At 43.3% G+C, this 15,662-nt stretch overlaps 1 protein-coding gene across 9 annotated transcripts in view; it reads left to right on the forward strand.

Moving 5' to 3' along the window:
- The window catches only part of CDC14B (cell division cycle 14B), a gene marked incomplete at its 5' end in the record, with an annotated part of 139,132 nt that overhangs the window by 45,357 nt on the left and 78,113 nt on the right, over positions 1-15,662 (forward strand). For 7 of the 9 annotated variants that reach the window (XM_080670803.1, XM_080670811.1, XM_080670809.1 and 4 more), the window contains one exon: positions 6,864-7,023. The exons of 1 other annotated variant lie outside the window; for it this stretch is intronic. In XM_080670803.1, the coding sequence (XP_080526929.1) occupies positions 6,864-7,023 (160 nt within the window). Of the gene's footprint in view, positions 1-6,854; positions 7,024-15,662 lie in introns of those variants that run through there. One more of the 9 variants, XM_080670806.1, reaches the window with a different exon arrangement.

Genomic DNA, 15,662 nt, shown 5'->3' on the forward strand with positions numbered 1-15,662 from the left:
TGGAGCCACACAAAGGATAAGAGAGGGCAGGCCCCCTCCCTCCACACTCACACACTTTCACCAGACATTCACTCAGAGTTTAAAAACACAGTCCACCCGATTCCTGACCAATTTAACTGATGAAGTCCTATGACTTCCGGGGAGGTGATCAAGCTCTCCCTTCCACTCACTGGAATGGGTCTGACTGACTGGGGCCCCTACGGTACCGATTCTGTCGACAGGTCCAGAAGTGTCCATCCACTTTCTCCAGATGCTGGCCAGGTCCTAGGCTGAGGTCCGGGAGCGCCAGGAGTCCCCCAGTTCAATTCTGCTAAAATCAGCAGGGCCCGCCTTCTGGCGTCCTATCCCGCGCCCCCGGGCCTCAAGCCCTGTCCTCTCACCGGAGGCCAAAAAAGACAAGCGCGGTTGGTTTCCTGGGATCAGGGAACCAGCTATTGCAGAAGACCAAAGAAAACCAAAGATGCTTCTAAGAAAAAGGAGGGACACTGTTTAATACACCAGCGGACTCAGGGAACAGCCTTCCAAATCTGAGTGAAGGAACACGCATGGTGCTTTCCTTTATATCTCCCTCCCTGTGGTCTTTGTCCCACAAACATGGATTATGCTTCCAGTCCTTTTTGCAGGCCTTGCAAGAAGGCCCCCAGGTGTTGGGGATCTCCAGGCCATATCTGATGGTCTGGCCTGGCACCAGCATTAATAACCCTCCCTCCGGGGCAGTGCACTGTTCACAGTAACAGGTTCTGCAAGACCAGTATCTGGGAAGGAGAGAGGGACTTAATTATAGGTTATCAGGAATGTTCACTGAGCTTGCTGGCTTGGATTCAGATCACTAGCCCCAAATATCAGGGTTACGTTGGAATTAGCCCTTTTTAGCCTTCTCAAAAGCATTCTCAGTCGTTCTCTGATCACAAGTCTCAAAATAACTAGAATGTTCACCCCCTCCCCACCCATTCCATTGTTATTTTACTTTTTGTGTGGAAGTGTACAAAAGCAAAAAATCAAATTAATATCAGGAATATTGTTTTTTTTATTTTTGTTTTTTTTATTTTTTTATTTTTTAAATATATTTTATTGATTTTTTTACAGAGAGAAAGGGAGAGGGATAGAGAGTTAGAAACATTGATGAGAGAGAAACATCCATCAGCTGCCTCCTGCACACCCCCAACTGGGGATGTGCCCACAACCAAGGCACATGCCCCTGACCGGAATCGAACCTGGGACCCTTCAGTCCGCAGGCCAACGCTCTATCCACTGAGCCAAACCAGTTAGAGCAGGAATATTGTTTTTAAAGTCCACAATTACAGGGTTTGGTCTGAGGTCCAAAAAATTTAATAAAAACTCATGACATTTACACAGCTGTAGAGGTTATTCAATTTCAAAAACTCACCTGCAAGAAGAGATCCCTTTAAACTCTGTTCTCAACCTGTGGAGAATGGTGCTAGAACCAAGAAAGAGTCATAGGTTTTCAAATCAAACTCACTGCAGGATCTGACTTAAGGACCTGACCTGTCAAATGAGGGATTCCACACCTATAATGAGAACAATAACCTCTAATGTCATTTGTGTGAAGCCCCAGCACCGTGTCCAGCATGTGACGGGAACTCAATAAATATCCATTTTCTTCCCTGTTAGGGTGTTTGGCCTGTGCGTGACTCTGGCTGTGTAAGAATTCACTACTAAAAGAAGAGATAGATGCAGAGAGAAAGTTTATTTTACTTTTCCCGAAGGCAAAGGGACAGTGCGTTGCTAATCAGTACAAAGGCAAGAAATAAACTGTGGCCTGCTCTTTTAAAGGGTAATGGCTGCTGTTGCTAGAAGGGAGGGGGATTTTTGGGCTGGAGTTGAGCAGACATCAGGGGGGTTGTCTTTGGAAAGGTTTGTTTGCTTTCTTTAGTCCAGGCAGATGTCCTAGGGAGGTGTCTTTATCAGCATCTTCACAAGCCAGTAAAACATTCTTAGAGCAAAAGTTACAAAGAATTCAAAAGAGGGGCAGCTTGGGTTTGAAAGGGAGGGAGTAGAGCCCTTCTACTAACTGGAAACTTTCCTGTCCTGATTTCCCCAGTCATTAAATCCTTAGGGAGGAGAGGTATGCAGGAATGTAGCCTTGAAAGTATCTTATCTTGTCTTGCAGTTTGAACAGAGGGGCTGTTTGAATCAGAGCAGCTAACAGTCTTAGGGTTTAATTACCAGGTGCTTCTCATAAATTGTGGATGATCACAACAAAGAAAAAGAAAGGCATTTTTTTTCTGTCCTTACATTCTCTTCACAATTCTAAGAGATTTTCAGTCTCAGAGTCAGGAACATGGGAATTTCAAATTAATGCTGAGATTACCAGAATACCCAATGAAACACAACCACTTTTTCTAGATGTGCTAGAGAAGGTTTTAGAGTGTGTCCATTTCCCCATATGCCTGCCACCTAATCCCTCTAGTTTTTATCGAATTTTGACCTTAAACAAATAAGATAATTTGTTTGAAGATATACATAATTAAAGCTGTAATCCAGCCCTGCCAGTGTGGCTCAGTTGGTTGGAGTGTTGTCCTGAGCACCGAAAGGTCATAAGTTTGATTCTTGGTCTGGTTTGATTCTGGGTCGGGTTGATGTTTTTCTCGCTCTCTCTTCCTCTCCCTCTCTGGAATCAATAAAATAAAATAAAAATTTAAAGAAAAAAAAAGCTGTAACCCATTGATCCTAAAATTTATATTACCATCTGAAACTTAAAACAACAACAACAACAAAACATTTTCATTGATTTCAGAGAGGAAGGGGGAGAGAGAGAGAGAGAGAAACATCAATGTTGAGAGAGAATCGTTGATTGGCTGCTTCCTGCATGCCCCACACTGGGTATCAAGCCTGAAACCTGGGAATGTGCCCTGACCAGGACTCAAACTGTCACCTCCTGACTCATAGATTTATGCTCCATTACTGAGCCACACCAGCCAGGCACTTTTTGAAACTTTAGCATCATGTAGCTATTGACCAGTTTCTACAAATCTCAGGTAAGATTTCAAATTTTCAGAATATTATTTATCTGAAATATACATTCAAGAAAATGCTCCATAACTATTTTCCTTCCAGCGTGAATTTTACCTAGAATTCCTCCTGTCCTTTTGTTGCTTTTCAGTGTGTTGCCCACAGTGTTGAGGATCACAACAAGATGCATCTGTTCTCTGAGCTCAGACAAAAACAACTTAGAATCCTGAAGTGTTAAGATTCTGCCACTGATTGGGCCCCAGGTCCTCACTGTGAAAGGACAGCCTTGGACCAAATATTGTCAAGGCTCTTCCAAGCTCTAAATTTCTATGATCAATGGTCAAACAATGAGCAGCAAACTCACCAACCAACCATGCAAACTACATTTCCTGTGGCCAAATTCTCAGCTAAGAGGTCACTTTTTTTTTTTGAAGTGTGGGGAGCCTCCCAATTGTTCAAGGAAAGTGTCCCAACAAAACAAGTATCTGTAAGAAATAATACTTTTAGCCACTATGTAAACATGAACTAAGAACAAAATATAAATAGGGTTTCAAACTTTAATATGTATACTTAGCACATGGACTTTCTTTTCTCAAGAATGGAAGATCTTTCTGCATAAAGTGTAATCATGTACTTTTTCTCTTAATGATGTTATACTAACAAAACCGTAAAGGTATATATTTGTAAAATAAAAAAAGGCTTATAGTATAATTATCTGTAGTTAGAATTTTTCTTTTATTGAAAACACATTTTGTTAGAGTTTCTAGCCCAAACACTGTATCTGAAGGTGAAAGAAAAGCAAATTGATATAAATGAACTTCTCAGCACTTTAGTTGGAGTTTGACATGTAGGTCAGTCAGTCTCCAATACTTAGAGTGTCATTCTAGGGAGCCAAGAGTACCCCTCCCATGTAATAGTTACTTAGAACAAGACCTACCGAGATGGCAATGAGACTTACTGTGGTGATTGATCATTTAGAAATATGTACAAATATCAAATCATTGTACATTTGAAACAAATATAATGTGATGGGCCAATTATACCTCAGTTAAACAAAAGACCTATTCTTATAAAATCCCAGGTAGATTGGGAAAGGGTGGCCTTTCTACTGCTGAGCCCCTAGGTCAGGGTGAAAGGTCTCCTCCCAGTCAAAACAGGATGGACCTGGGGCTGCAGGCTCCTGCTTATTGAAGTCATTCGCACAGCACTTGACAGCTTTTAAGTCACTAACTTCTTTGCTGCCCTTACAGACAAAACATGTAGACCATTTTTAATTTCTGACCTTCACTGACTTCCTCATGGGAAATAGGGGACAGATGGATATGACACTTTAACTTCGGTCTAAGTGGCTGATCTCTACTTCCAGACTGTTCCACTGAGACTGTCTAGCTCAGGCGTCCTCAAACTACGGCCCGCAGGCCACATGCGGCCCGCCGGGTGCCACTGCCTGTCCTGCTTAGCGGCCGACTAGTCCCGGGCCCGCAGTACGCATAGGAATTTGTTCATCGTTTTTTTTTTAAACTATAGTCCGGCCCTCCAACGGTCTGAGGGACAGTGAACTGGCCCCTGTTTAAAAAGTTTGAGGACCCCTGGAGCTGAACCTTTCACTCCCAGCCCCCTTTCCTCCTTAATTAGCAGTGCTTAAAATAAAGGCCTTCGACAATAGAAGTCAAATAGCCCACCCGGGAGGAAACTATTAAAATTTGCATTTTTGAGAGGATTCCTGGGGGACTGACTCAATTCACCTTCCTCTTCCAGAAGCTGGCAGTGATTGTGGAACCGCAGGGTAAAATTAGGAATATGCTGGCCAAAAATTAGGAATAGTTTGCAAGGTGTATAATTTTGGGCTATGAAATGTAAAGACTATCCTCCAATCTTCTCACCCTTTTAGATGCTATCATGGAAATTTGTTTAAAGGCCCTGCCAAATGACAGTTTTGGTTAAGTTCCAGAAAGATCAGGCGTTATTTCAACCCAGAAGAAAAACAAAGGGATCTGACTACAGTTTGCAAGATAAAAGTTCAAGGATTAAATCTGCCACTTGCTTCAATATTACAATAATTTGACTTGTAGACACCTTAGGTAAGAAAAACATAGTAACTGGTCTAAAAAATTACTGAGTTAATTCAGGTGCTGGATTCCGAGATGAGGAACTAATAAGAGGTGTCTCCACTGTAGTTTTATCCACTCCTTAAGGAGTGTTGTGGAGTCGAACCCTGGAGTCAGAATAAGACCACCGGAGGCTGCTGATTGATTAAAAAAAGCAGGCAAGGATTTATTGAGCTGGCCAGGACGGCCGCGAGAGCACCACACGCAGGTGGAGTCCACCCTCACGACTGTGCCGTTTGCCGTTTCAGGTGTAGGCAGTCCTTTTAAAGGTCTAAACCACAAAAATTTTCCTTTGTTCTAAACGAGCCCCCAGCCACATCCTGCTGGACCTCGGATTGGAATGTGGACCTATCATGCGAAAGCTGATTGTACAGAAGCAGAATTGAGCGAAGTTAATAATCTCTGAAAGTTGTCTGCAGTTTCAACTCCTGGAGCTACTGAGTCAGTGGGAATCAGTCTCCTGTGGTTCTGGTCCACAGGCACAGGAAAATAACCTTTGTGATGTGGGATGGATTTATGTGCTGAGGTAACTACCCTATTGTTTAAGCAAGTAAGTGTGTGCAGAAGCCAGAATAGCAGCGTTAAAATTCAAACAGCAGTTTTTACCCAAGTATGGTTGCTACCATACTTCAGGAGCCCTTGCTTATTCTTTAAAAAAAAAAAAAAAAATATATATATATATATATATATATATATATATATATATATATATATATATATAAAAAGATTGATTTTTTAAGAGTGAGAGAGACAGTGATTTGTTGTTCCACCCATTTATGCACTCATTGGAGGATTTTTCTAATGTCCTGACCAGGGATCCAACCACAACCATAGTGTATCTAGAGGACGCTCTAACCAATTGGAGCAATCTTTTTGAATGCTATACGAGGTCGATAAGAAGCACAGCTGACAAACAGTCGGTTAGTTCTGAAACCAAAGCTACCTTAAGTCTATGTAGTGGGGGACAACTTCATCATTCCAAGCCAGAAGCCATGGCTTAAGTCCTCCAGTTGGTGCGAGTACAAGGAAAACCGAAAAAACATGTGCCAAAGAACTGGAGTTTCTAGGGCTGTGTAAAGCTTCGGTGACTCACTAAGAAGTTAGGAACTGGGGTCTAGGCACACAGGGAACACAGAAGAAACAGTAAAGTTGGGGCGCTGACAGGGTCCCCCCCTTTGATTGGCGGAACCACACAGACTTTTCTTTATGGCGTCACCAGGTACCTGCCTGTAGAAAGGTCCCCTCTCTGTGACATCACGCCTCACTGACCAATGAAAGGCCTCAGTCTGCGGCCGAGGAGGGTTGTGGGCCCTTTTTTGTGAATGAAGCTCTACGGAACAGTCCTCCTGGGGTCCCCAGGCATCTGGGACTGCCCTACACCCGTCCCTCCGCTGCGGCGTCCACGGCGGGCGGGCGCAGTTCCCCGAGGCAGTCCCAGCCGCCCGCGCAGCTCCTTCACCTCTGCCCAGCGCGCGGGCTGCCGGCACCTGGGGGCGGGCTGTGGGGCGCCGGCAGGGGCTGCAGGCGCGGGAGCCGGGGCTCCGGCACGGGTCCCGCGGAGGCTGCAGAAGGGAGAGGGGCAGGCACGGTGGGCCTGGCCCCTCCTCCTCCTCCTCCTGTGCGGCCGCCTCCTGCCCGGCTCGGCGGGCACCCGTCTTTCCCGCAGCGCCACTCTGCTCCCAGTGCCCCGGGAGCTCACGCGCGTGGCTGGCAGGGGCCTCCGTGGGCGAGCGGGAGCCCGGGACCATGGTGGTGGCCCCCTGATGGGCCGCGGCCGCCTCCATGAAGCGGAAGAGCGAGAGGCAGCTGAGCTGGGCCACCGCGCCCCCCTGCTCCAGGCGCAGCTCGTTGTCCTCCCTGGGAGTGAAGAAGAGCCGCAGCTCCGCGTCGCAGGAACAGCGTCACCTGGACCAGCAGGATGACCTGTACCTGAACATCTCCGGTGAGCCGGCTGACCAATGCGTGGCGAGGCGCCCGGGACACTCAGCACCCTGCGCGGGGGTCTTAGCCACTCCCCTCTTCCCCCCCAGGCAGTGGAGGCGCCTCCACCTCCACCCCCACCCCCACCAAAGCCCCAGCCCGCCACACTCCCTCCACGAGCCTGGCGCCCGGGAAGCGGCCCCTCCTAGTTGCAGTCCGTGTGTGTGGTGAGCTGTAACTTGATCTGTTTGACTCCCTCCTACCCAGCAAGGTGGGCCGAGGTCACCTTTCTAAATGGCTGACATCAGCTCGGCACCTCGGGCTTTTTCTAAGTTCGGATTGATACCACCTCCTGGGGTTCCCTGCCGGAGCCTGAACCTCCGTGTGGCCCCAGAGGATTCCCCGGACGCGCAGAACATGCCCGCAGGGGAGCTGTTTGTGTGCCGTGTGCCAAACCTCTGCTGCTGGGTAGGAAATGGAGCCCCGCCTAGGGCGGCGTGCCCTGGCTGACGAGCCGGCCCTCTCCCAGCCCTGGTCCTATGTGCACGCCCCCTCCCCGGCGTGGGCACGCGGTCGTTCCCCTCCCGGGCTTCAAGAAACAAGTCACGTGGATGGTATTTGAACCGTCAGTGTGCTGAATGCACTGAGTTGTCACTTGTGAGCAATCGTATCCAGACACAGCAGATAGAAAAGCAGCCCGTTGATAGCTGTTTTATTATTAGTGCTGATTCTACAGTTCTCGAAAGCTAATACATCGATTTTGGTAGCTGTTTGGTTTGCCAGGATTGACACTGAAGCTTGTGAATGCATCACATGGGATGGAGGGTGAGGAAACACTAAACAGCACAGCCATCCACAGTTTTGAGGGAATTTGCAGTCTGTTGAATGTGGTGTGTAATGTGTAAACCCTGGCATGCCTGGGGTTTTTATAAACTGTTGCCGCCCTTAGCCATTGGGGCACCAGGTGAGCTGGAGTGGTCAGAAAATTAGTTTTGAAAGTGTTCAAACACATAAATGTAGAAATTAGTATATTCTAGGTTGATGGACAGTTGGAAACTAAGGTTCTTTTTTTTAAAAAAGCGGAACGTTTGTCAGTGTTGGTGGGTGGCCCCTGGGAACAGAGAGTAAGCAGGAAGTGGTTACCTTAAGTTCTTGCCCCCTGCTGGTACCTGCAGTGTAGGAGGGGAAGCGCGCTGGTCCTCCCAACAGTGTACACTCCGGAGATGGCCCGTGAGGAGGGCTGGGGGAGGGGAGGGGGAGAGATCCACACATTCCTTATGCCTTTGTTCTTTAAACCTCTTCAAAGGAACTTTGTTTACTAGCATTTAATTTTAGGGCAAGTATTGCACTTACATGGTCCAGAACTCTTCTAAAGGTGCATGGGATTATGTAGTGAAAAGTTGGTCTCAGCCACTGGTATCCCTCCCCAGAGACAATGCATGTTCCTAGTTCCTTGTGACTCCTAGAAGGTGACTGAGTACATACACACGATATTCTCTACCATACCCAGGCATGGTAGGATACAAATCTCGTTTTGCGAGTTGTTCTTCACACTATTTCTTAGCAGACTGATTGTTATGCTTCATTGCTTTTAATTAATGCTTAGGTCAAAGTAGATTTGGTTTTAAAACCTAAAACCATGAAAAAGGATATGGGGATTTAAATGTACATATGTTTATTGCTTGTTTAGCCATCTCCCTACTGCTGAACATTTAGGTTGGCTCCAGTCAAAAAGGAAGTTTGTTGTTTTTTTAAAAAAATACATTTTTATTGATTTCAGAGAAAGAGGGAGAGGGGGAGATAGAAACATCAATGATGAGCCTGCAGGCTCCCCCTCTGGGATCAAGCCCCCAACCTGGGCATATGCCCTGACCGGGAATTGAACTGTGGTCGACGTTCAACCACTGAGCCTCACTGGTCAGGCAAAAGGAATTTTTTTACAACAAAGTAATGGGAGTAAATATTCCTCCTCCTTCATTGAGAAAAAAATGCAGTCTGGCTTTCCTGAGACAGTGACCAGTGACTTAACATACCTTCAGAAAACATCACAAGCAGCATATTGAGGAAAAGATTGGTGCCATGTAAAAAATCAAAGTGCTGTTATTTGGCTTACAAGCCCAGATGAATGGAAGGTTCCGGTCTCAGTTTAAGATCACTCCAGGGAAGTAAGGGAGTTAGCCTTCCCTGCGATTTCTCCAGGTGTTCCTTAGTGATAGTCTTGGCTTCCTGGAAAAAATGATACTAAATCAGTCTGTTTTGGTGTGATATACAAGACAAAATAAAGTGACTTGGGGTGCAGTGTGTGGACTACTTTTTATTCGGCTTGTAAAATAAGACCTCATTCTCAGCAAATGGCAGCCTGGTCCCATTCTTGCCAACTTGTTTTTCTCTCGCTGCTTCCTGAACTTAAAAAGCAATGCCTGCACATTTTTACAGTCAAACATTACCGGAGGAGGTAGATATAGTTAGTCTCCCTCCCCGGTAATATTTTCTTCAGTTTTCTATGCATATGTGTGTTTCTACAAATTGTGTCATACCCGCTAGAGCAGTCCTGTTTTTAATGCCTGCATGTTATGGCATTGTGTGGCTGAGGTGTGATTTATTTAACGATAATAAATAAATGGTTACCTTGGGGGTTTTCCAGTCCTACTGCAAATGGCTATGGTAGCATCAGTGTGTTTACCCACATGTGTGACTATCTATAGAGTAAAATAGAGTGAAGAGGCTGGTCAAAGTACATACAGGTTTATTCATTCATCAGTGTACTTTTTTGGCGACTATGAATAACGCTGCTATGAACATTCATGTATAAGTTTTGGAGTGGACATATGTTCTCAGTTCCTTTGGGTATATACATAGGAGGGAAATTGCTTAATCGCATGGTTACTCCATGTTTAATCTTTTGACCAACTGCCAGACTTTTTTCCAAAGCGGCTGTACCACCATTATTCCCACCAGCTATATACCAATTACTCCACATTCTTGCCAGCACTTAAAAGATTGTGATGATTTTTCCTATTGAGTTTGGCTTGTAAAGATTAATGCACAGTATCACTTCTGCCCTTAAATACTTTTTTTTTTTTTTACTTTAGTCCCTTGTCATTTTTATTGCAGCCTATTTTATCAGTAAGTTGAAGTCGTATTGGTTCCAGGATAGTTCATGTGTGTACATTCAATATAGAATGCTTAATGCCTATTTTGTTCCTGTAGTTCTTTGTTCTGTTGTCACAGTTGTTCAGTGTCCGGCCAGCCACCTCTTTATACTGGGCTAAAATTTTTACTCTTACTAGGAGCAGACTGATGGGGGGTTATTCTGACACTGACCCCATCACACTGTATTGACCATTCACTGAGTCCTTGCCACGTGCAGTGAGATGGGTTTTTACCTGAGCTGTATTCCTGTTGCAATTGCAGTGCAATGTGGAAGGAAGGTCATAAGTACAGTAGTATAAGCTGCCGAGTAAAGCTATGATCAGAATTCATTGTTACCAGTCAAGAGAGCTGGAGAAAGGAGAGTGAGGAGGCTTTTCAGTTGAATTTGGAAGTAGATAATTCAAGATGGGAGAAATACCAAAGGAAAAAATCTTGGGCACAGTCAGGATTTTGATTTTCGTATGAACCTTCTTGTGGCCACAAGTATTAATCTTTTTGATCTCTATATTCATGTCCCTTAAACCGGGCTCTCCATAAACGGCAGTGCTAGTTCTCCTCTCCTCTTTATTAATATAGGAAAAGAATTTTAAAGATTATAGCACTGTGGAATCTGTTCGATAATTTACAGGATTGATTGTTGGTACAGAACCTCAATTTATTTTACTTAATTGTTCTTTAAATTCTTGACTAGTAAAGGAAGTTTATAACTACTAGCTAAAAAAGATTCCTGGTCGTTTGTCTTAAATATAAGAAAAAGATTTTTTTTCAGTGTCTGCTATGATATTCTACCTTATAAAGAGTAACAGTAAATCATTTTATTGGAGAAGCTCTAATCGAGGTTAGGATTGTCATTTGTAAGAACTGATTAATGGTGTCTTGGATACTCATCAAATATGATTAAACAATACACACCCCACCCCCATTTTTTAGGATTAAAAAAAAATCACTAGACATCATTAGATGGGGAAAATTATTCATTAATTTAAGAAATATTTATTGCATGCTCACTATGTAAAACAGTCATGCATATTCATTGGTTGCAGTGATAAAAGTATATTTTCTTGCTAGAAAAGGAATGCTGTTACCTGGGGCACTGTTTCAAGAGGAAATAAATTCATTTTTCTTCACAAGTTTCATTTAGTAGATTATTGAGTTTCAATAACAGAAGCTGATCAAAGTATGTCCTATTCGTTTTTCTTCTTGCTTATGACTTCTATAAAAAGGAAGAGAATTATACTTTTAAATTTGTGCATAATGTGAATTCATTTTCTTGATTTATGTGCTTCATTCTTCAAAATCTTTACTTCTGATGGTGTCATGTTATCTGCTTTAAGTATAATTCCTCAGGCATTCCAACAGTATACACAAAAACCTAACAGTTTTAATGTTACTGCTTCAATGGACATAAAGAGGGTTGGACATACAGATGAGGAAGGGAAGTGGATTAACTGGCTTATACAGGTGGTACTAATGCCAGCAGTTGCCAGTCAGTGCAAACTCTAACTTCTCTGTGCCTTGAAATGAGAGTGAATTTCTCCAGTTCCTACTGGGGTTAGGGAAGGCTGGGATGAAACCACATTGTGGATTTTTAGGATGGAATGACAGCTCTTGCAAGTTTCTGAGATAGTCTCTGGGGATTTCTGAATTGATGGGACAGATGTTTTGTTTTTTGAAAGAATTTCAGGCGATCATCTAGAAATTTCACAACCATTCACTCACTTTTCCCTCTGAAGAAGCCAAGACCAGAGATAAGTAATTTTGGCCAAATCGATGCGAAATAATTTATGACTACCTGACTTCCATTCTTTCCGACAGATAAAGCTGTTTCACAGAGTTGTACATAAGTGGTTTGTTCAACATCTACTCATTAGTCCTGTGCTACTTAGGCTAGTAGACAGTGTCATAGTAGATGCTTCAAAAGTAGTATCTGTAAAGTTGAATTTAGAGAGATGAGTAATTAACATCGGGAATTTGGAGAAATGAGCAAACTAAGTACACAATTCAGGTCCTGCAGAGCTCATGCTGTTTTCCAAATTGGCTGTCATCACAGCCAAGATTTTCCTGATATTTCATTCATTCAACAAATGTGAATGAATACTCAGCCAGGTTTTTTTTCCCCCTCAAGTGCTAAAAATAGGTCACTGCTGGAGATAGTCCCTGCTGTCATAGAGCTTGTTTCACGTGTTAAGTGAGGAAAAAACTTGGAGGGCCTGAGGGAGAACCAATGTGTAGAGGAGCCATTCCGTGTTTGAAATCATTGGGGAGGGAAAACTTTGATGGGTAAAGTTTAGGCAGAGCTAATTCTCGTGGATAGGCATGAGGTAAGCTTGTGTCTGCCCACACGGGGATTGAACAGAGCTGGATTATTAATAACCTTTGGAGCCACGATTTCCCCATCTGTTTAAAAACTGCTCAGAGTTGTAGGGAGGTTGAAGGGAAGGGGCTGCATGTTGAGTGACTGGCCTGGTGCTTGTGGACAGCCAGGGCTCCATTGATCTCCTTAGCATTCCAAGTGTGTCAGGACAGGGCTGGAAGGCAGACTGGGACCGGCACTGCTGGGAGTTTGTAGCTCAGAAGTAGACATTTCCCCATCAGTTCCTTGCACAGAAGGTTCCGTGAAACAGCAGTGAAAACGCTGTGTCCCTTGCTCAGCTTCTGAGCGTGCCCTTTGTGGCCCCAGTGGAGGCTGGCTCAGTATTTGTCTGCAGCAGAGGAGGAGTGGCACAGAGGAAGAACAAACCCAAGCCATTCCTTCATGTTTGAAGCTATTGTTACATATTTATATTATACCAAGGAGTTTGTATGTTGCCTGGTATTAAATTGTAGCTAAGCTTATTGGGGGTCTTCGCAAAGATGCAAAGGCCTCATGGGAGAGCATCAGGTAGAAGGTTATAGAAAGTAAATATATTAAATTATTTACTGAGAGTATAAATGTTTTTAGAGGGGTTAATATAAAGCATGACTGTGCTCTAGTACAGTGGTTGGCAAACTGCGGCTCGCGAGCCACATGCGGCTCTTTGGTCCCTTGAGTGTGGCTCTTCCACAAAATACAACGGCTTAGGCGAGTCTATTTTGAAGAAGTGGCGTTAGAATAAGTTTAAGTTTAAAAAATTTGGCTCTCAAAAGAAATTTCAATCGTTGTACTGTTGATATTTGGCTCTGTTGACTAATGAGTTTGCCGACCACTGCTCTAGTACATCCGTTTTAAGAGAGTATTACACAGATCCAAAGATTTATACTGGCGGTGCATGTTACTGGCAGATGGCATTTTCTTGGTGGTAGTGGGGTAAAAGAAATTTCCTTTCAAAAGGCCTTTCCATACTTAATGTGTAGCATAGAGGCCCAATTTATTTGAAATGTGTGGGTATTGTACATAAATAATAAATTAAATCTCTAAATCTATTTTTTATTATATTGGGGGAAAATAATTTTAATAGCCAGTGTTTTGACTTCCCTTCCTAGCTAAGAAATGTTTTTAATCTTAGTAAATCCTTTCAGATCCTTCACATTAAAAATATTTTTATAATTATCTGTAAGTTGAAATGAAAGCATGACCAGAGTGGTTTATCTGAATATTTCAAAGCTATTCCTCACTTAGGACGGGCACCTTTACGATTGAGGTAAGTAGGTGCAGGGGTTGTTGTGGGCAGAAGTGGAGAGATTGTATTAGAGATTCTGTTGGTTCAGCAGGAGATAACGAAAATCTCCCAAAATTGTTTCTTTACATGATTTGGTTTTTAGCTTCTGGGGTTAGTCACTTAATTTCTAGAAGTGCTGACTTCTGTATTAGGCAGGGATTACCTTTGTAAGCATTTTTCAAGATAAAATTGATTTTAACATCTTAAATACAAGGATATTGAACTGGAATGTGTATGTCTCATCTGGATTCTGGAGTTTGTATGGAAGTTTTACGCCCTTCTCTCTCTCTCTCTCTCTCTCTCTCTCTCTCTCTCTCTCTCTCTCTCTCTCTCTCTTTTTTTTTTCTATAGCTCTTCATGGATACTGCACCAAAAAAGGTATTCAGATCATTGACTCTACTTTGCAGTTCTTTCTGATGAATTTTAAACATAGATTTAATCTGTTAGTTGTGATTCTTGGTTCTGTCCCTTCCTGTTTGCTTGTCTTAAATTTAGTCTGAGATACGGATTCAGTGTTTTATAACTGTAGAGTAGCTTTTGTATGTTTATGACTCAAGTTGAAATTTGTCTTTATATGAAAAGGTTTGTTGGTTTCTGTGTCCAAGTACTGCTGAAAGTCATTTCTATGATATTTTATTGGGTAATTTATGAATGCTATGTTTCAGATGGTGGATATTTTTGGTAATACTAAATTTTTTGTATTTTAACTGAATCTCACTTTTGTAGGCTTTTGATGAAAGGCTATTTATAATGAGTTGTTATAATAGCTATTCTTGATTTCCCTCCTCCCCCAGCTTACTTAGTTATTTCTAGGCATTTCTTTGCTTAATGGACAGGCTTATGTCTTATTTACTGTGTTTGGCAGGAGAGAAATGTCATGAAATGCCAACCTGAACTTTGGAAACAGTAAAGCTCTTTTATATTCTATTTTTCTAAAGAATTTTAAAAAGTATTCTGATTCTCTTTGATATTCAAGTTCCTCAAATAAGGCCAGAACAAATCTGAATGGCCCCATATAGTGGTATACATGTCCTGCCCCCCCACCTCCCCCTTATCTTAAAAAGGATTTCTCACTTTATTTTCTTGGTCTTTTATTCAGCTCCTTTGATTCTTAGTATAGATTATATTCTAAAAGAACAGTTCTCTTAGAATGCTTTATTCACCAGTCAGTTCATAGATTGAGTCTCATTGTCTTTGAGTCTGAAAAGCTGAGAAGTTAGGCTGGGTAAATTCACTCTAATTGTGTAATATCACATACTGAATTCATTTTTCCAGTAATTCACTTTTATACCATTAAAATTTGGTTGGCAGTGTACTTTTCACAAAAGAAAAACATCTTGTTCCTGATGTCAATGGGGTTTGTTGTTCCTTCAAGTTCTAATTTGAAAGTAAGATTACTTTCTTGGCACTGCTGCTTAATTGATGACATTGATCTTTGAATACCCAATCCAGCCTATTAATAAAGAGGGAATATGCTAATTGACCGTCACGCCCTCACAAATGGCGGCACCCACAGTCAATTAAGAGGGAATATGCTAATGGACTGCCACACCCTCACAAGATGGCGGTGCCCATAGCCACAAAATGGCAGCGCCCAGTCCCCTCAGCCCCGCCTCATCCAGCCTCAGTCCCCCAGTCCCCTCAGCCCTGCCTCATCCAGCCTCAGTCCCCCAGTCCCCTCAGCCCTGCAAGGGAGGGCAGTTGGGGGCGATTGGGCCGGCAGGGGAGGGCAGTTGGGGACAATCATGCCGGCAGGGGAGCAGTTAAGTGTCAATCAGGCTGGCAGGGGAGTGGTTAGGGGGCTATCAGGCTGGCAGGCAGAGTGGTTAGGGGCAATCAGGCAGACAGGCAGGCAGGCGAGCAGTTAGGA

This window comes from Plecotus auritus (genome assembly GCF_963455305.1).
Source record: "Plecotus auritus genome assembly, chromosome: 5".
In the NCBI taxonomy this organism is placed as follows: Eukaryota; Metazoa; Chordata; class Mammalia; order Chiroptera; family Vespertilionidae; genus Plecotus; species Plecotus auritus.